This window comes from Durio zibethinus, chromosome 3 (assembly GCF_047325235.1).
Source record: "Durio zibethinus cultivar Kanyao isolate XHJ-2024 chromosome 3, ASM4732523v1, whole genome shotgun sequence".
Classification (NCBI taxonomy): domain Eukaryota; kingdom Viridiplantae; phylum Streptophyta; class Magnoliopsida; order Malvales; family Malvaceae; genus Durio; species Durio zibethinus.
In genome coordinates this window covers 8,160,515-8,183,504 of record NC_143164.1, presented here as the reverse complement: position 1 = coordinate 8,183,504, position 22,990 = coordinate 8,160,515, and the positions used below count along the sequence as shown (strand labels likewise).

Sequence of the window (22,990 nt, the reverse complement as noted above, 5' to 3'; positions counted from 1 at the left end):
TTATTTGTTTTTATTTTGTTTTGCTTGTGGTGCTGTGGTTCCCGTTGTAGGGATTGATTTTTTTTTTTTGCATTTTTTGATGTATATTTATTGGGTGTTGCAGTAGGCCAAAAAAATATTTTTTTTTAGTTTTTTTGGGTTTTGAAGTTTTTTTTTTTTGTAAAGCTTCCCTTTGTTTTTTTTTTTTTAGGAAAAAACCTCTATTTATAGAGTTTTTTTTGGATTCAAATCTTAGATTTTTTGAGATTGAGATCATAAATTTTTAAAGTTTTTGTTGTTGTTCTCAAAGCCATAGGTGAACTTTTAATGGTCGGATTCCATGCTACCAAATTAAGCAGGGGTGTCAGGTAGCTGTAGACTTTCAAGTGGTCAGAATTGGTGCGTAGTGGTACATGTGCATTTAATGCACAGTGACATTTAGCCAAAAAAGGATCGAAAAAGGAAAGAAAGAAATAATAATAAAAAAAAAAACTATAACAATAAACAAAATCATATTTAGGATAAATCCGAATAAAAATAGGTGTTTACAGTAGTATCTGATCTTTCTTTGATGGCAATATTGAAGTCGTCGGCAATTTCTTGATGATGATATCTGAATCTTGAAATCTAAAAAGTTGAATGTTTCAAAGTGAATTCAGAAAAAGACTCGAGAGTTTTATGGGTAAAACATTTTAAATTTTTTAAGTTGTAAAACATCTGTTAAGAGGAGCATTGATAGATGTTGAGATTTGTAAGGCCCGGACATAGTTTCTAAGTTCTTCGACAAAATTTGTAAGTTTTTCAAGATGAGTCTATTTATGTGTTGAGATTTGTAAGACCTCCGAACATAATCTCTAAGTCTTTTAGGCAAGATTCGTAAGTTTTTTGAGTTGAATTTATTTTTATGTCAAGATTTATAAAACTTTCGAGTATAGTCTCTAAGTCTTTCGGGCAAGATCCGTAAGTCTTCCAAGCTGAATCTCTATTAATGTCGATATTTATAAGACTTGCAAGTATAGTTTCTAACTCCTTCAAGCAAAAATAAGAAAGATTCGTAAGTTCTCCAGGTAAAATGTTATAAATTTTTAAAGTTGAGGAGCCTCTATTTAATGAAACATTCATAAATGACAAGATTTACAAAACCTCCAAGTGTAATCTCCAAGTCTTCCAAGGAAGATTCATAAGTTTTCTGAGCTAAATTTGTTTAATGATAAGATTTGTAAGACCTCCAAGTGTAGTCTCAAAATCTTCTAAGCAAAATTCATAAGTCGTTCAAATTGAATCTATTTTACAATAAGATTTGTAAGACCTTCAGGCCTAATCTTTGATTTTCAATTTATTTTCAAAAGTCATTGAACCCTTTCAAAAAAAAAAAACTTTTTAAACGTGTCTAAGTTTATTTATTCAATAATATGTTTAATGTATTCAAGAGTAAGTTTAAATGTGTTTATAAGTTCTTCTAGTGGTTTGTTTGTATTTGATGGTATTTTCGTTGTGTCTTGTCAAATGACTAATAGGTTCACCTAAACAAAATTATTATCTTTAGGTCATTACCCTCTTACTGATTTTTAGTAGTGTGCAAAAAGGAGCAGATATAGATACCTAATTTTATATGAATTAATTGTTCATTTTAAAATTTATTGAGTATTGTTTTAATTACTCATTAAGGTCCATTAAAATTTGAACTATTTTATTTTTTTATGCTTTCTCTAAAAAAAATAAAAAATAAACAAATCAGTAAAAGACAAAAAAAAAGTCAGAGGGGTAACTAATTTCAAGCTGCCAATCCTACATTTTCAAAGATTTGGATCCCCAAATATAGAAAATTATGAATTCAATCTTTGAAAATCTAAGATTTTATCCCATATTAGTTCTAAAAAAAGGGGGAGAACACAAATTTTTTGTAAATCCTAGGAGCCACTCCCAAATCCAACCTCTAATTCGTAAACCAAAAGATAGGATTAGTGATCAATCACACTTTAACAAAAAAGATGGGTGATGACTATTTGATTTTTATATCTAGCGATTAAGTCTTTAGATCGATATATTATAACACTGTCATATTGGTACTCCAACTTTCATTCCATCATTCATTTTAGTACTTGAAACTAATACTGTCAGTCAACTTATTGACGTGATGTGAACATTCAATAAGATGTTCACATGTCAAAAAGTTCAATCACCATCAAATCATCAATGCCACATCAACCTTATAAAAAATTCTAAAAGTTCTTAAAAAATTCTAAAAATTTTTAAAAAAAAAAACTCTAAAATTTTTAAAAAAATTCTAGAACTTTTTTTTAAAAAATCATAAAAATTCTAAATTTTAGAAAATTAGAAAAAAACTAAAACAGTTTCTAAAAGTTTAAAAAATTCAAAAAAATTCCTTCAAAGTTTTAAAAAAATCTAAAAAATTTTTAAAAATTTCAAAAAAAAGAGAAGATTTTAATAAATAAAATTTTTTTAAAAATACATAAAAATTTATAAAACTTTGTAAACCAAAAAATTTTTTTCTAGAAATTTTTAGTTTCTTTAAAACTTAAAATTTTATATTTTTTAAATTTTAAATTTTTTTTGAATTTTTTTGGATTTTATTAAATTTTTTTACTTTTTTCCAAAATTTATTTTAAATTCCAAACTGTTTTATATTTTTTAAAATTATTTAATTTTAAAAAAATTTTATAATCTTTTTAAAATTTTTAAAATTTATTTAAAAAATTTTATATTATTTAAATTTTGAAACATTTTCAAATAATTTTATATTTTTTAATTTTCAATTTTTTTAAGTTTTTGTCATTTGTTTAAATTTTACAAAAATTTATTTTTTAAAAAAAATTTTCATTTTTTAAATTTTTTGGATTTTTATTAATTTTTTCAGAATTTTTGAAAATTTTAAAATTATCATAATTTTTTAATTTTTAAATCCTATTTTTAAATTTTTTATAAATTCTAAAACTTGTTCAAAAATTTTTAGAATTGTTTAGTATTTTTTATATTTTTTTGAAATTTTTTAGAATTAGTTTCAATTTTTTAGAATTTTTTTAGAAATATTGAAAAAAATTTTAGATGTTTTAAATATTTTAAAAAAAAATTTTAAAATTTTTTAGAATTTTTTATTTTTTTAAATATTTTTTTATACTGACATAGTATTGATGATATGATGCTAACTTAACTTTTTTTTGTATGTGTCAATATTTTATTAAGTATTCATATCACGTTAGTTTTTCAAACAATATGATAATGAAATGAAAGTGCAAATATCAATATGATAATTTTATTTCTTTATGTATCAAATTAATAAAAAATATATACTTTAAAGGCTATTTTTATATTTAACTCTTTTAATATTTTAATTAAAAAATATTGTATTAAGAGAAAAGTTTTATTGTATTTCTTATCATTAATTTACTCATAATCATAAGATCGTGGACTTAAGCATATAGTAATCATTTTGTATGTTGTAAGCAGGTCATTCATTACATGTTAATACTAAATAGATTTTATTATGATTGAATGGGAAATAGCTCATTAAATTTGAAAATAGTTTTAATGGTGATAATTGTTGAAATCATATCAGATTCAATTTTGATTTTTTAGATAATGGATAAAATTATAAATTTTTAAAATTTAATTTAAATTCAAATTAAATTTTTATACGATTCAATTTGATCTAAATCAAATTTTACCAGTTTGATAATTTTATTTTTTTTGTTTTTATATACTATTTTAATATAATTTTAAATATATTTAAATAAATTTAAATATAAAAAATTATTTTTATTTTATAAAATTTTAAAAATATATATGAACTAAAAATATATAATTTAATTTGATTTATTTTTTTATTTTTTTATTTTTTATTTAAAATTTAATCTAAATTTAATATATATATTTAATATCCAAATTTAGTTTAAGTTAAATTTTTTATTTTTTCGCATTTTTTCTTACTCTGAATGAATTTACTTGTTCAACCCAATGCAGAAGCCCATCCCAAGCAGACATAAAGGAAAAGGTGAAAGGTAAGAGTCAAGAAGCACAAACCAAACACAATAAGAGTCACGCACCCAATAATACTAGAGCACATAGGTCGCTGTTGTGGCATAATAAATAAATTTATTTTCTTCATTTTCCTCTCTCGTTTTCTCTGTCTACAATTTCTCTCTCCAAAAAGTCCGCCCCTGTCTATTAACACAGTTTACGACCACCGCGTTATACCCGTTACCATTCACCGGCCACCATAATCTCCGCCATCGGCCGTCGTTGATCGACCTTAAATTTCTCCAAAAATCTCTTCTCAGTCTTTTTCAAACCCAATTAGAATTTTTAAAAAATAATTAGAAAAATCCAGATTTACAAAGAGATTGGCAGACTCCATCTCATTTTTTATTGTTTTTTGTTGATAAATCATGTCCAAACGTGTCTTAACCGTGTTAAAATTATGTCTATTTTATTTTTTATTTTTTTTCGTGTCCCAATGTATCTCATTCGTATTTTGATGTGTCAGTAGCGTATCTCAACAACACCTACATGCGAGAGTAAATGTTGTGTCAGTGCATCCTGGACTGTAATAAAAATGCAAAGGGCGATGAACCATAAAAGATTGTCTTATTATTAGAATTAATTCGTCTGTACAAAATGGTCCGAGTGGCCTGGCCAAGTTTGAATTAAAATACCACCCCTTTTCTACCCTATTGGATTCTCGCAAATTTAATGTTAAAACTTAATATACCAATACAGTGAGTATAGACTTATCAATTGCGCGGATCGAGTAGGGTTTAAATTGGGTTAATTTTATTTTAACTATTTTGAATTTTTTTAAAAAATTGGATGAATTTTTAATTTGGTTATTTTAATTTTGAATTATTTTGAGCTATAGTTATTTTGAGTTATAATTATTTAAAGTTCAGATTAATTTAGATTCAAATCATTTTAGTTTAAGTATTTTAAATTTAATATTTGAGTTATTTAGATTTGGATCATATTGAGTTTAATTTATTAATTTTTAAAATCAAATTAAATTAAATTTAAGTCAATTATTTAATTAAATTCGAGTCAGATTTTATTATAATTTTATTAAAAGATAACAAAATTAAAAAATATATTTTAAAAATAATTATAAAATTTATGCTTTAAGTTAAAGTTAATTTTTATATAATGAAAAATATATAATTTTATTAGACTTGACAAATTTAAGTACGATATGATTATATGACATCAAATCAATACATAAAAAATTGCTTGAATTTTATAAAAATATGTTTCGTATTTAATAATATCAACACAAATTTTGATATATACATGACATAACATTTAATTAAATTGTACTATATGAGTACATGTATTAACATGAGAAACATATTTATCACGTCTCACACGTTTAATAATTTTTATATTTATTTTAATTTAATATAAATATATAAAAATTATTTAAAACTTTTAATTGTAATACAATGTTACATATTTAATATAATCGTGTAAAAATTATTTTAAATATTTATTTATGATACACATTTAGTATGCAATTATTTTTTATATTAATAATATAAGTGCAATATAAATAATTATTTTAGTATAATTATAGCTAATTATTTAATAGCTTATTATTTTGGATTTTAATATAATTGTAACTCATTATATAATTTGTTCTAAATTACATCATTAAAAATTAATAATATAATTATAACATGATCATAACATATATACTCAAAACAATTGCTTGCTTTATATACTTTATTCCAAATCACATGATAATTGATACACATGTATAATTATAAGATATTATATAATTTATTTTAGATGATATATTTATATGTATACCCATAATAATTATAAAAAATTATTATAAATCATATTATAAATTATAAGAAATTTTATAAGTAATTTAACATGTATATAATTTATACTAATTTGATATTAAAAAAAATTAATTTGATATTTTCAATAATATTTAATTTAATCTTATATTATTTTGGATTAATTTTCGGGATTATTTTAATTTTGGATTTTATTATATTTGGATCATTTTAATTTGGAATTGGTTTGAGTTTGGATTATTTTTAGTTTCAGGTTGATGAATTTTAATGATCAATCAAATTGGGTTGAGTTTTAATTCAGATAAGTTCAACAAAAATTAATAGGTCTAATAATGACACCAAGTTTTTGTTCTCTACATTTAACCATGTTCAAGATTTTATTTAAAAAGTAAATAAATAAAACCGCTTACGACCAAAGATTCATAATCCGATTTTGATGGATTACAGGACAAATTTGCTATCCTAATATGGGTGGATACCAATATTTTTCACTATATTTTGATGTGACTGAAATTTATTATCATAATTTTATTTTTAATGATTTTTGGATCACATTTAATGAAAATATAATATTTAATTGAATCTTTCTTAGTATATTCAAATTAATTTTGAATAAAATAAAAATATAATGCGCATATTCAACATGTACATATAACGTATCACATTAAAAAATAATTATTTTTTTTTATGAAATTTATATTAAAATAAATATTTTTAAATATTAAATTTATAATATTTCTATAAAAATAAATTCTAATTTTTCAAGTAGGAATTAAGAAGTATGGTAAAAAATAAAAAATAAATAAATAAGAAAAAACGAGAAAAGACAATTGAGAAAGAATTAAGACATGAGAAGCCTTAATTCATATAATTTAAAAATAAAAAATATTTTAATTTCATTATTTTTAAACAAAATAAAAATATTAAAATTAAATATGAAATTATAATATAATAAAATATTTGACTTTAATTAATCTTATTTTTCTACATCATTTTATAGTAAGCATGAGAGGCCTTTAGAGTGACTAGAGTCCAGGTGGTCTATTTAATTCAAAAAGGTGGCCTTTCATGCCACTTATACAGATGTTGTTTACAATCGCATTTTGTTTGGGGCACATAATTGAAAGAGAGTACAAGAGCACAGTGGCAGGAATTTTGTTCTAGATGAGCCAATCAAAGTCTGCCAAGTTGCCAAAATTTATAACAATCATATCTCATCCATCTTATATAAGAAGAAATTAATTTGAGAAAATTAATACACCCATTTCATCAGCATTTCAATTCTAGATATTTGATCCTGTTTATCATTGTTAAACCTATCTATCCGTCATGAATATTGAGGACAAACAGTCAGAATAGCGATGAACAAACTTCAAAAGAAAAGAAAATAACATGTATGAACATGACAAATGTTCAGTATGCATGCAATCTAATTTTCTACAGAAAAATGAAACAATCTAAGGAAATAAGTGGATTGTCAATGTCTTCCATAGTAACGGAGTCTTTTTCTTGCTGGGACGACAGGGCTGCTCGGACTGCACTTTCATCGATTTTAGAACTAATACGGTGAATGAAAGTCTCTCGATTTCTCAAACAAGACTTGATCAATGGACTTGGATGGCTGCTGAGCATTGGACTCGAAGGCCTGAAATTTTCCTTTCTCAGAGAGGGAGAAACAGAGTAGAGTGCATTTACCTTCTGACTAACAATACGCTTTGATGAGCAAATTTCCTTCGATGTACTCGCCAATATTCCTCGATTGTTATTACCTCCGCTAAATCTCCTGCTTGGAGATGGTGACCTCAAACTCCTACTTGGCGAATAATATGCAGAATGAAGTCCATCAGACTCCTTTCGGATGCTCTTTTGTCTTGTTAATGTTGATGGTGAGCTCGACCGTCCTCTTTTCCGGGGTGTTGACCCTTTCTCCCTTCGCAGGATCGCCTGCATCGCTGGTGCCACGACTGGTTTAACGTGGGAGTCTAATTTCTGAGTAGGAGATTTAGTAGTGGTTGATGCAAGAGAAGCTTCCTTGATTGAATTGATACGGATTATATGAGGGTTCTCCTTAACACATGCCCACAAAAACTCATTGGAGAAAGCGTACCTATCTTTCGAGCTTGAAAACGATGAACATGAACTAGTTGTAGTGTTGCTACTGCTAGTGGTGCAAGTAAAGGAAGAAACTGAAGAAGAGGAAGAAATGGTAGGTGAAAGAGGGAAAGGGGAAGTTTTGTTTGAGACAGGAATGGGAGTTTTTGGAGGGCGTTGTGATGAGATCACAACCTTGTCTTGAACATGACTAAAGTCTTCAATGTAATATTTCTTGGGTCTGCATTTGCTAATGCAAGAACCCATTTCCTGTTGGCTTCTGAATTCACAAAACATCAACTAACTATTTTTATATAGTCTAAGTTAGTTGCGTTTGAAAAAAGCTAGAAAAAAAAAAAAGTAAAGGGTGGCTTTTGCTTTTGTTCTCTTCATCTTTTTCATTTGTTTTTGAATTTTGTTACCGGGTATCTTATCCGTTGTGTAACGGTTACATAAAAAGGAATGATGAAATGCTAGCTTTTTCCACGACTCAAAACTTTTGTGCAGATGAAAAAGAGGAATGTGGAGGAGTGTAAACTCCATAGATCACTTCCCAACAAAGGCTGCGCCAAGTGTTGGACCAGGCTGATGACAATCTGAAACCTCTTCTAGATTTGGGATTCGTAGGACAGATTTAGTTGTGTAAAGCTAATGCAGACTGATGAATTGGACAAATTTTGGGATGGTTCGAAAATAAAGTGATTTGTCCATCTATTACAATTTAAGCCAAACTAGTGTTGCAGAACCACCACTGTTCATGGAAAATTCAAACTCAACAACTTTCAGTCAGTTTCAGATACAAAATACATTTCTGCTTCTAATATTCATAGAAAATATGTAAGATATATAGTGTTTCTGGAAATAAAAGCCTTTTTTCTTTTTAACAAAAGTCAGAAATCATGATATTTCATTCAATTTTTAATGACTTGCATAGTTATATCTGGCTGTATGTTGTGTTCTTCTGTTAACATGCTATTAATTAAATAAAATTCATTTCTTAGTATTTACTTTTTCATTATATCAAAATTTAGAAAAGTATGCACAAAAACTTCTAATATTTTTTGCTGCAAAAAATTTAGGTGAGAGGAGGTTAGTTCATTCCACAGTATAACACAGACTTCCACAAAAATTTATATTAGATTTACATAACGCTTATAAAAAAACATTGTTGGCAGTAAGAATTGTACCTAAACCTTACCAAAGAAATATCCAATCTTTACTAATTCAACTAATTATTAAAATATATTTTTTTTAAATAAGTTCTTGTATTTTTATTTTACTCAAATAATTCTTTTTTGTGATTTATATCCAAAAATACCATTATCTTAAACAAAACATTAATTTATGTTAAGAATTTATTTATATATAAATTAAAAAAATTAAAAATTAAGAACTTGTTTTTAAGTGTAATAAAAGGATAAAAATTTATCAAGAACTTTTTTTTATTATTTTAGGCTAATTATACAAACTTATCAGTTCATTTTAGTACATTTATCCAAACCGAATAAACTAAGGCTTGTTTTTAAAATGGGTTTATCTTTTTGTTATACGCAGGCCAGCCCAAAACTTTCTCAATCAATCCAACTACAGCTTGACAGCTACTTCCTCTCGTAGCCCATAGGTAATAATTACTTACTTTATATGCTTTCCTCAGACCCCAACTCAAATACATCTCACTTCGATAATCTAAATTATTTTTGAGCTTTGATTCATTTTTGTTTTATATCTATTATTGATAAAAATATTAAAAATATTTTCTAGAATGAAATATATTTTATAAATTTAATTAATTAAAATATATTTAATATAATGATGATCAAAATTTTAAAAATTTTAATTGAACAAAGTCAAGACGTAATCATTTTTATTAGATAGAGAGTGTAACACTATAATATCAAGATATAAATATAAAAAATACAATAGTACGAAAGATATCTAATAAAATTGAAACGATAGAAGGAAGATTAGAAGAGACCTATGCAAGTATGACATGCGTAAATAGAGAAATAGCTCAAAAATATGCAAAATACACTAAGTATGACAATAATAAAGAAACACAATTCAAGCATGGCCTAAGAGTTACCACTTCAAGCTTCAAATCCTCACTTTCGCTTGCATCCACATTTTGGAAGAACACTACTACCAGTCTTCACTTGGGAGCATGGCTCCTGCATCATGGCTGTTGTTACTCTCTATTTTCTTTTAGAGTACAAATCTTTGTAATATAAAATAAACACATTTATCATTTACCAGAAATATTTACATTAGCAACTTCATATTGACTGGCACTATTTTGGAACGTTTCCCGTTTATTGAAACAAAGAATCGAAAATAGCATTAGCAACTTCAAAGATGTGAAATCATTAGATAATGCGTTCAATTTGATCTCAAACAAATCACTGGCGTCATTCTTGTCCTTTTATCTTTTTAGCTGCATATATATATATATATATATATATATATATATATGCAAGCTGGGTACAGGTTTTCTTAGGCCTGTTGCTCCCCCCTCTTGAAACTATAAATTAATGCCTTGTTTTATTTTTTTATTCCGGTGAGTTAAATTGGTTTTTTGTTATGGAACGTTTGGTTTATAAAATTTTAAATTTTAAAAAAAATATATAATTTTTTTAAAAAATATAATATCTAAATTTTTTTTTAATTTTAAGATATTTCATATTTAGATTCACTTGTTTGATTGAGAGAATCTATATAAATTAATTTTTGTATAATTATTATAATTTTTTTGATATATATGATGATAACTTTTTATTTTGGTTTATTAATAATAAATACTCAAATTACAAATGATGCATTTAACAGTAAAAAAAAATATTTTATTTGATTGCTATTTTTATTTATAAAATATCATCAATTGAAGTTTTTGACACTTTTTTTAATAACAAAAATTGATAAAAAAAATTGTTAAAAAAATTAATTGATGTGTTTGTCACTTTTTTTATATCATGAAAAAAATTTAAAATGTTCCTTTAATTTCTTTATAAAAGGATTATTTAAGGCGTTGGCCTTTTTATTAACGTTTTTCTGTATAAAAACACTTTAAATAATTCGTTTATATTTTAAGATTTAAGGTTTAGAGTTAATATTTTTATAAAATAATTATTTAAGGTGATTTGTGTATAGAAACATCTCAAATAATTCTTTTATAAATTAAAGAATAATTATTAAAATATTTTAAATAATTCATTTATAAAAATATAAAAGAATTATTTAAGGTGTTTCTATACAAAAAAGGCCTTAAATAATACATTTATAAAAATATTAATCTTAAATCCTAAACTCTAAAATATAAAATGATTATTTAAAGTATTTTTTTGTACAGAAATGCATTAAATAATCTATTTATAAAAATATAAAAAAGATTATTTAAAATATTTTTGTTCAAAAAATACCTTAAATATAAAATGATTATTTAAAGCATTTCTTCATGTCAAATGCCTTAATTTTAATATAAATTTTTTTTGTACAAAAACCTACCACTGAATTCCAATTACTTCCAAACATACTTTTCAAAAGGGTAACGGCTATTTTATTATTTTTTATTTAGGTCAAATTTAGAAATAAGACAACTTTTTTCTTAGAATTCTGGAATACTATAGGGAAATGTGGGTTTTTATTCCGAAACTTTGGGTACTGTTGATAATATGACATTTTTTCTGTAATCAGATAACCTTGAACCAAATGTAAAAATCAAATACCTATCATTAAGATTTTGGGAAAAAATTTATGGATTTTTTCAAATCAAATGCACTATTAGAGTTTTTAATGTTATAGAGAATAAACAGAGGGGGAGTGAATTTTCTTACATTTTGAAGAATTTAAGAATTTTACATAAAAAATATTAGATTTATCCAAAATCTCACCAAATCATTAACATGAATTTAATGGAAATAAATATTGATCTAAATGGGAGCAAAAGTTTAATATCACATTATCAAAATCTATAGAATCGATGCTAAGATCTTATGCCTTCCGATGGCACATCCAGGCGTCCAACAGTAACCTATACATAGAGAAACTAAAGAGAGACTGCTCTTTACCTTTTTAAGCAAAATTTGAGTTACATTAATTAACATAATTAGTACAAAATAACTTCATTAATACATTGAGATAAATACAAAAAAGAAACTTAAGAGAAACGAGACATTAATGAAATTTGTTTTATGTTTTAAGTTTTAACTACCCTATTGTGAATTCTTGATTTCTTTCCTAAATCTATTTTAGACTTTAATGAAAATAATTAACGAAGTCAGAGCAAACAAGGTATATATCTACATATATATATATATATATATAGAAAACTTATCTCATTTCTTTATGGGTAATTTATATCATTAAATAAAAATAATTCATATATGAAAAAATTCATTTGAAATTAACTTTGAAAATATATTAAAAAAGTAACATCTTTTTAATTACTATTAATTTATAAATAAATTTCTTAAAAGAGTGAAATTTAAAACATTTAAGAATTAGTAATTTGGTTGAAAGCCAATCCCTATTTCAAGATTAATTTGTTCAGGCATAAGCATCTAAATTAAACTTCAATCTTTTACAACCTGCATTGTTAATTATAGCAAGACAAAATGTCATGGGTTGAGACTCAAGCATCAAGCTCACGCGGCTCCAGGACATAAAGATGGACTCTTCTGAGTCTAAAATTAGCCTAACACAAAAAATGGTGCATAAATGCTTTAGACTGTGGGGCTTTGTCGCCTAGTACACTATAGATCAAAAGGGCATAACAAATGCTTGAAGAAAAGCTAACAAAAGAACAACAAAAAAGTTTAAGGCAAGAGTAAGGATGTTATTATTAAATGGTTTTGGTTTTTGTCCCTTTTATATAAGGGTGAGGGACTTTTTATTTATAGCTAAGTCTCCTTTACAATTAGTGCCAAGATTGCTTAAACTCTAGGGATTACAATAATTTAAATCCTATGATTCTAGGAGATATGATACAGTCCTTGATTCTAGGGGATATAATGCTATAGTATATTCTCAACATATTTGATCTAATCTAAGTGAGGATCTATCCTGGCAATTTTTAAGCCCATGCTTAACACTGTACATTCCTAGCTTTGTACGCATGCCCACACCTGAGCCCAACTCAGTGTTGCCAACTCTGATTATCTTAGGTTTGTGTTCAAGCGTGCTCGCACCTGGGCTCAACCATGCGCTTACACTTCAATCATTAATGCTTCTACCTAGGTTTGACTGGATGCTCACGCATCACTCACCAGCACCCACCCTTAGGCCTGGCTCAATCCTATCGAACCTGAATACCTTTTCTAAGCCTCTAGAGACTTGATCACTACCTGCACCAATGTTCTGGGTTGGTTCCCCATGACCTGAACCTCCACTGTGCCTCAAGGCCTAATCTCCTTAGCTGTCAGACTCTATCCCACTAAAACTTAAACTATCACCCAACTTGAAGAAAACCCCTGGGCTTAGACCAACTTGTGAACTGTAACATTCTCTCACACTTATTCTAGCAATGCCCTCATTACTAGAAGGATGATGCCCTTGCCTTACATGCTGGTTCTGACTCTTGCCTCGTGATCTAGTTTTCCAACATTTCGGTTCCATACCTAAATATGTACTCTGCTGGCTTTCGTTGGTCTCGATATAAAATTTTTCAGTACTCTATTACAATGGTTTATTCTGCCTATGCTACCAATACTTTTTGTGCTTACTCCGAGTTGCCTATCGCATACTCTTTTGTCAAGAATTTGGCTGCACTATGGGACTCATGCTATGGCACTCAATTACCATTGGTTTCCCTTTATCAACTCTTTAAGAGGTCTTGACTTATGGATAGTCTCGACTAGCACCTAACCGTTCATCTTTGGGCTTCTTCTGGTGCTGTTTACCCTTGCCACTCTTACTTTTGGATAGCTCTTTTACCCATTTGATGGCTGAAAGCTTCGGGCACCCTTTGACCCGATATGGATTGGCATAAAAATAGCAACTCAAGGGCCTTTTGCCCTAATTTGGTAACTCTATTAGTCTTATGAAATCTGGGCTTCCCCATAGTCTTTTCCTTCTCTAAGGAACAAATACCGATGTCTCACCCATTTTGGCCTTTCCCTTTCAACCTTAGAGACTTGGTGCGCTTATCCTGAGTTAGTGATTTCGTAGTAATTCTAGCCTAACTTGACTCTTACACACTTTTTTGTTGTAACTTGGCCTTTACTCATGACTTTACTCTATTAATAAAATGCTTAGACACCTCTACTCTGGATCTTAAGCTCGCACTAGCAACCACGATAACTCGTAATGTAGCATGATCAACTTTGAACTTGGCTAGCTTTTCTTGCAAGGTTGTCACTATAGACTCTAACATCTCATTAGGTTACATAAGCTTCTTCATTACCTTATTCGAAGATCCCTGAACGTCCCTAAACTTATCTATTATTTAAAAAAGCCTTTTCCCCTTATCTATAGGCTAGCACTCTTGGAGCACCTCACTTTGGCCCCTTGTCTGGTTTTTCTTAACCATACCACAACCTAAAACACATAAACTGTTACACCATGAGTGGATAAACCAAAGGTTTACCTCAACTCTAATAGGCACTTAAGTGATCCGATTCTGGTTCTCGAAAACCAACACACTAGTTTGTCAGTACAACACATACTATTAAGCATTAGTCTGCACACTGGCTTAGCATACCAACCTCTTGGTTAAGCACCAGTCTGCACACCTGTACAGTACGCCCAACACACTCATAACATATAGCAACAAGTTATCGAGCACTTATCTTGCACTCTAGCACACCCCCACGTAGTATACTAAAAGTGTTTCACTAGCACCCAAGCATAGTAGCCCTTTTAATATGCCCATACCATATAGCAAATCACTTGTACCATATAGTAGAATGTTTGCACACACAGTAAAATGTCCACACACATAGTATGATATTTACATAACTTACCACAATGCCCACAAACCACATCAGGATGCCTGTATGTAAGTCCCTAAACCTGTACCGACACTAACTTTGGCTCTTTAACCAACTCTGGCTCTTACGATAACTTTGGCTCCTCTTGTCACGAGTAAGAATCTGTTGCACACTCTGAACCAAGGCTCTAGTCACTACTTTTGGTCTAATCCAAGGTTTGATATCCCTTGGTATTTGGTTCTACCATTTACTCACAGCTCTCCCAAACTAGGCTCTGATGTTACTTGGTATTAGACTCTATGACCTACTTCGAGCTCTTTCAAACTAGGTTTTGATGCCACTTAACATGGGCTAAAATTTAAGCTCTAGGCTCATGCAGCTCTAGGACACAAGGATGGACTCTTTCGCATCCCAGATCAGCCTAATAGTGCATAAATACTCTAGATTGTAGGGCTTGGCCGCCCAATACGCTACAGATCAAAAGGGCATAGGAAGTGTTTGATGAAAGGCTAACAAAAGAACAATAAAAAGTTTAAGGCAACAGTAAAAATGTTATTATTCAATGGTTTTGGTCTCTGTCCCTTTTACATGAGGGTGAGGGACTCTCTATTTATAGCTAAGTCTCTCTTACAATTAGTGCCAAGATACATGCCTAAACTCTAGGGATTACAACAGTTTAAATCCCATGATTCTAGGAGATATAATACAGTCATTGATTATAGGGGATATAATATTGTAGCATATTCTCAACATCTTTGATTTAATTTGAGTAAGGATCTATCCAGACCTATTCTAGGCCCATGCTCAACACTGCCTGCACCTAGGCTTGTACACGTGCCCACACCTGGGTCTAACTTAGTGTTGCCAACTCTAATTATCTTAGGTCTGTGTTCAGGCGTGCCTGCACTTAGGCTCGATCGTGCGCCTGTAACTCGATCATTAATATTTTTGCTTATGTTTGACTAGGTGCCTATGCATCACTCACCAGCACCCACCCCTGGGGCCTGACTCAATCTTATTGAATCTGAACATCTTTACTGAGCCTCTAGAGCCTTGATCACTACCCGCACTAATGTTCTGGGCTGGTTCCCCATGACCTAGACCTCTAGTGTGCCTCAAGGCCTAGTTCCTTTAGTCGTCAAACTTTGTCCCGCTAGAACTTGAACTATCACTCAATTTAGAGAGAACCCCTAAGCCTAACCAGCTTACAAACCGAGACAAAAAGGCCTCCTAGACATCACCTTTTCTAAAAATGACTAAAACCTTAAAATATTATGGTCTTCAAATAGGTATTTTGGCAAATATTTTTTAAACATTAGCTTAGAAGTCCAAAAAATATGTATATTATGGAATAAAATATTTCAAGAGTGCAAAAGACAATCTAACATGATGCTTAAATCAAAACATCTTAAATAAATAGAATTAGTAATAATAAATAATATTTTATTATAATATATATTGAAACTTGATAAGATTTGTTTACATGAAAGTTTAAGTGGATGTTTCTCTTTTTGCCATGTAGGAAAATTTTTAAAATTTTTATTTTTATAATGACATGTAAGATATTTCCTAATTTTAAGATATTTATAAAAATAAATATTTAAAAATTATTTAATTATTCAAAACTTTCAAATTTTAAAAAATAACCAATTCAATTATTTTTAAGTTACTAGAAACAAAATCTAATTTAAATATATTACTTTTTAAAAAATACATTTTCAAATAATCTAAATATATATATTTCAATTTAAAATTTTTATATAGTGATATATTATCTTTTAAAATAGGTTTTTTAATAATATAAATCTATTTTTTAAATCTAAAATTCTCAAATGTAATGATATTATAAAATAGATTTCTTGATAATTTAAATATATGTCATTTTAAATTTGAAATTTTAAAATATAATTTTTATTTTTAGAGATTTTATAATAATTTTTTATTATTTGATTATTTTTAAATTTGAAAAGATCAAATATCACATATATTAGAAGACAATTTATTCTTTAACTATACTCTCAATGTTAATTCTATTTCTTTTTTTTTTTTTTTTAACTATTATGCTTGCAAAGAAATGATTTTGAACCTGTGAGATGCATAAATTTTTTATTATATTTTTATAACTTATTGATACATGAGTTGCACAATTTTTTTATTATATTTTTTATAATTTTTGCATCCACATGTTAAAAAGCTAAAATTAATACTTTTTAGTTTTTGAAAATTTTATGAAAATTTTGAATATTTTGTTTATCGCAAAGTGTATGCATGGATCTTATAGAAAATTTTTGACAATTTATAGATGTTGAAGTAGAGGAAGAAAATCGGTTTAGCACAATAATGACTCTTTTAAAGTATTTTAACAATTGAAGGTAAAAATATTGATTTAATTATTTAGGCATTATTTGTTGGTTTTATTTATTTATTTAGAAAAGACTGTATACGCTTATTTTTAATTGTTGATTTTGTTATACTTTTATTTTATTTGTTTTTTAAAAAATTTATAAATAAAGGTAAATGACTAAAATGCTATACTAATTCTAATATAATTATTTTATATAAAAGTAAATTCATGTTTGTTTATTTGAAATTAATTTTTTATGATTTAATCCTTTTATAGTATTTTTTTTTCCTGAAAGCAAAATGGAAGTAATAAAAGCAAGAAACAAAATTTTTACCTTTGAAATCCACTATAAAATCTTGTGAATGAGAACTAACACATTCTCATTTAAATCTTTTTACAATAATTTTTTTAAAATAATTGTTTAAAATTTAAAACTATTTCATTTCAATTTTTACACAATTTTGCATCAAATGCAAGTTTAAAATAAGTATAAAATTAATTTGGCAAATTTTATAGATGTTGAAAATTAAAATATTATTAAAACTCATGTCAAAAAAAACATTCGGGTAAGCTATTATACATATTATTTAAACATTTATAATCATTTTTTATAAATAAATAAAATTTATCTTAAAATTATATAAATTTGCAGGTATATAAAAAAGATTGCATAAGATGAAAATGACACAAATTGAATAAAGTTAATTTAAAATAATAAATATTTTAGTTTTCAATAATATTTTGTTGGTGAACTCGATAATACTATTTATATATAAATATTTTGGATATTTTATTTTTGTTCAAATATTAGTATATATTTTGAATTTTTTGAATTTTTAATTAAAAATTTAATTTTATTATGTTTTAATATCTTAATTATATTATTTGTAATTTACACATATATTGAACATCTAAAGATTAAATAATATTAATTTATATATCTTTAAACACATTGAAATAAATAAAGATAATATGTGCATTACATAGGTAACAAGCTAATACAAATATATAATCTCATGAAAACTACCCATCTTTATCTTTTTACTTTTGGTTACAATGCTTTAATCTAATTCATAAAGTAATTATACCAATGCAAGAGTTTATAGTACATAGTAAAAAACACTATCAAGCACGAAAGAAAGTAAAGGTAGCAAAAAATCTAAAATCAAGTCTTAGGTTATAAAAAAGCATATGTATTTTTCTTCTTTACTTCAGTAGGCTTGTCAATAATTTAAGCTCTAAATTAAAAAAAATAGAAGTAAAACCTATTAAGAATAAATCATGCCATCATTATTCATTAAGACTATAAATGAACCAAACATGAATTAATGAACATATGTTCATGTTTGTTTGTTTATTTTTAAAGGTGTTCATGTTCGGTTCGTATTCGGTAAGAAAATTGCTTTATTCATTCATGTTTGTTCATTTGAATAATAGGTTGTTCGTGTTCATTCAATTAAGTTAAATGAGCTCGTTCGTGAATATTAAACAAATATGTTTATGAACATATTTAAATGAACACGTTCATGAACAACAAACAAATCATAATTAAACAAATTTAAATAAACAAATCTTAAACGAATATAAATGAACCCAAATAAATATAAACAAACCTTAAAATAAGATTAGGATAAAGGATAAAAATGTAATTTTATTAGTATTATTATAAATGAACAACAAACGAACAATAAAAAAATAATAAACGAATGAGTTTTAAATGAATTGTAAATGTGCTTGTTCATGAACATAAATGAACAAATAAATAGTTGTTTTTGTTTGGTTTATTTAATAAACGAGCGTACAAATGGTGTTCAAGATTGTTTGTTAAGCTTAGTAAATGAACATAAACAAACAGAAACCGAACATGTTCACGAACAATTCATCGAAAGCTCTGTTTGCTTACACCCGTATTTTTATAATATAATTTATTTTCAATTAAATTAAGTAAGCATAGAACTAAATCAAATTCATTTTGATTTTGGTGTTAAGGTTATAGCTATGTATACTAAAAGAGTCATTGGTTGACCTAAAATTTTCATTGCAATTTCATATTTTAAAAAATAAAAATAAAAACATAAATGAGCCCATCAATTAAACAAAAATAAAGAAACCAAATACTTCAACCAATAGTAAATCTATAAAGATGTGCGAATGAATCAAAATACCCAAAAAGTTAACATAAAAGTTAAATCAAGAAAGAATGAGATTATCTTTTGGCAAAGGCACTACCATTTTTGAAATATGCAAAATAAAATGTAGTAATGATCATTCAATGATACAAATAAAGAAAACACTATTAGTAAATCATCCTAATCACAATAAATGAATTTACCTTTCCTTACAGTTGATCAATGAAATCAATAAAAATACATATAAAAGAAAAAAAAAAACCAACAAACTTTAAATAATAAAAATTGTGAAACCATAGAATGCAAGTACATTAATAAATAAAAGACAATAACACTAACTTGTACAAAATATATCAAAACTAATTAAGATGGAAATATACTCAAATATACCATTAAAAGAACTTCTCATAAATAAATTTTGACACATGAACTTGAACCAATGTTATTCAAAGAAAAAAAGCATGAAAAGAAAATTCCTAGATTACAAAACATATGAACTATAACAAAGTTTATTACACCAATTTGTATCAAAATTTTGATTTACCTTGTCAATCAATTCATCATCAATAATTAATCTACTCAATTTTTTGAAAAGTTTACCATAATACATCACATTAACCATAACTGCATCATAAGTTTATAACCACTAATAAAACATGTAATCTTACTCCAAAGTTACAAAACTATCAAATTTGTTAACTTAAAATGGCTAAGAGAAGCTAAATAAATCTCTTAATTATCATGTCTCATAATAAATGGTTGAACATCTCTTATTTATTTTCATTTCAATTTCCAAAAACCAATTTACTTGTAGATATAACTTATAATCAAATACTTATTTTAAAAAACTTATATTCAAATACAATAATTTAATTTTTTTTCTCTTTCAATTTTTTATTTTAGTAACTATAGACAACTCATTTTGTCTAAAAATTTTTTTGACATTCAATGGCTTCGAATTTAACTTTGATAATGGATTACGAAATTGTGCAATTAGACTTTACTCATATAATGGGATTTTCTAGCCCAAAATCAAAAGCCTAAAACGGATTTTTTTTTCTCATTTTATGTAAATTTATTTTATTTTTATTTATATATTTATTTGGTCAAAAGTAAAAAGAAAAAAATCGAGGCTAATTTTGTAAAAAGAGAAATTTAGGATTTCATTTCTTTGATGATACTGATATTTGAGATTTAAGAATTGCTTTTGGAAATACTTGAACATCAAGATATTGATAAAGAAAAGGATCTAAAAAAAAATCTTACAAAAATTTTAATAGATTTGGTTACATTGAGATTCTCCTACTAAGTTTGGAATGTTGTTTCTTATAGAAAGACCATAATGCACAACCAAAAATCATCAACAATCAAATCACAAATAAGCAGTCACGCAATAAATAGCAAGTAAAAACACTAAAAGATTTTGAGTTTTGGTTTTGGGTTTTGAAAAGCTGATTAAATTTTTTTTGGTGTTTTTTAAATTTGTTTTTAGGAATTTTAGTAAAGAGAAGAATTTAAGAATTTGTTTCAATTTTTTTAGTGCTTTTGGGATTTTTTAAATTTGGGTTGAATTTTTGGGTTTTTTGGATTTTTTTTGGGTTTTGGTTGAATTTTTTTATGGACTTCAAATTTTCGATGAGATTGACCATGGTCAAAGGAAATTGTGGTGGCCGGTTTCTTAGTTTTTGAAACTTTTTTGGAAAAGGTTGAAGTTTCTAGCATCAGTTGAAATTTTCAATGCAAAATTCTAAAATTTTGGTCAAATTATGATAATTCGTTGAAATTTCTAGTGAAGTTTTTAGAGAGAAGTTAGAGCGAAAGAAGATAAAGAGAGAAAGGGGAAAAAATTTTGAGGAATATTAGCCTTGAATTTATTCTTGTTTTGAAATGACAAAACATTAAGCTAAATAAGCATGATCAAGATTTTGAAAAAGATTCATTTAGTACTTGTTCTAAAGTTTTATATTTTGGTACTAAATAAATAATATTTTCAAAGTATAAACAAATCTTTCTTTGTTTTCATATTTCTCAAATCAAATCTATCTTTAAAGATTATTTATTTGAGCTTAAATGAAAGTCCAATTGTTTTTTTTTTTTAAGTGAACTTATTCATTTTAGACTTAATACAATTTTGATAATATTGATTTTGAGAAATAGATTAACTTAAGAAAGTTGTTTTACAAGAACAAAATTTTCTAACATTGAACTTATTTTATTTTTCTATATTAATTCACAAAGTTTTAATATTTAAATTTTATATTTTGCAAAGCTTTTTGAGTCTACTTTCTAATGGATCAAACAATCAAAATCTAAATTTTCTAAGAAAAGATTTTGAATTTTTACTAGACACTCTGTAGTTGTCTAAAAATTACATAAGAGGTAGATTTAAAAATTTACTATAATTTGTATACAATGAATTAGGTAATGAATTTTATAAAGATAGAAGCCCTTTAAGTCTAGTTTCTAAATCTTTAAATGGTTTGTGATTTTGATTTGTATAACTTAAGATATGATCAAATTAGTGAGTATAGTGCAAAATAGGATACAACAAAGTAGCTTGATCGAATTGATCCCCTGGGTTACATGATCAATCCCTTAGCTGAACCAATCGATTGATCCCTTACTTGATTGATTGGATCTTATTTTTCAAGTGAAAAATGACATAAAACTTAAACCAATCAATCCCCTCATGGAAGGGATCGATCGAGTTTGGGCAGAAACTCTCTAACGACTAGTTTTTCATGCTTCCAACAGGCATTTCTTCTTCCAAACCTTTCCTAATGGCTAGTTCTTCAATTTCTCTATATATTGCCACTCCAACACACTAAAAAGGTTGATGAATCAAGAGAGTAAGATCAAATAAGTCATACTTTCATTCTCTCAAAGAAATCAAGAGTTTTAGAGCTTAAATTCAATATCCTTTGTATTTCTTGTATCCAAAATATTGTTTTGTATCATTCATCATTTTCTTTATACTTCATTAAGCAAACACTCAACCTTAAGAGGTATTTTAGTTTGCAAAAATTATTTGGGTTATCTTGTAAGTAAGAAGTGAGATATCCTCTTGATATTGTAAGGGTAGAGGTTACTATCAAGTCTTAAGAAAAAAATAAAAATCTAGTACAATATAGGTTTGTATCTTGTAAGAGTTTTTATTCAATTAGTAGATTGAAGTCTTAGTGTGAACCACCAAGAGAGAGGATGTAGATGCCTTATAGAAAAGGAACGAATCTCTATAAATCATTGTGTTTGATTTCTCTATCTCTATCTCCTTACAATTTATTGTTGTTTATATTTAATTTTAGGTTCATTAATTGTTATTATTTGTACTATATTTCATCAAAAGTGCTTGTTGTTTTAATTTTCATTCAATTATATTGAAATCATTTGTTTGAAAAGAATTTGGAGAAATCCAATTCATCATACTCTTGAATCACCATCTCACCTATAAAGCTAACAAGGAAAAAAAAAAGATCTTGTATTTTATATTGAAGCAAAATGGCGCATTTTAGAAAAGTTATGATCCATATGTTGACCCAACAACCCATGCATCAACCTGGTTCTTAACCCAACCCGTTTCCCAGGTTTTATTTTTTATTTTATTTTTATTTTCTTTAAATTTTTTATTTTGTTTTAGTTATTTAGTTATTATTTTTTAAATTGTGATTGGATTGAAAATAATGAGAAAAAAAAAAAGAAGAGAACTTTGACATA

The 22,990-nt window shown here is 26.6% G+C and overlaps 1 protein-coding gene across 1 annotated transcript; it reads right to left on the bottom strand.

Annotated features, from left to right (window-relative positions):
- Nucleotides 1-6,989: 6,989 nt before the first annotated feature.
- On the bottom strand, nucleotides 6,990-8,255 carry LOC111301804 (uncharacterized). The gene has a single exon (XM_022897783.2). The coding sequence runs from the start codon at nucleotides 8,178-8,180 to the stop codon at nucleotides 7,230-7,232; it is 951 nt and encodes a 316-aa protein (XP_022753518.2). The 5' UTR covers nucleotides 8,181-8,255; the 3' UTR covers nucleotides 6,990-7,229.
- Nucleotides 8,256-22,990: the final 14,735 nt, after the last annotated feature.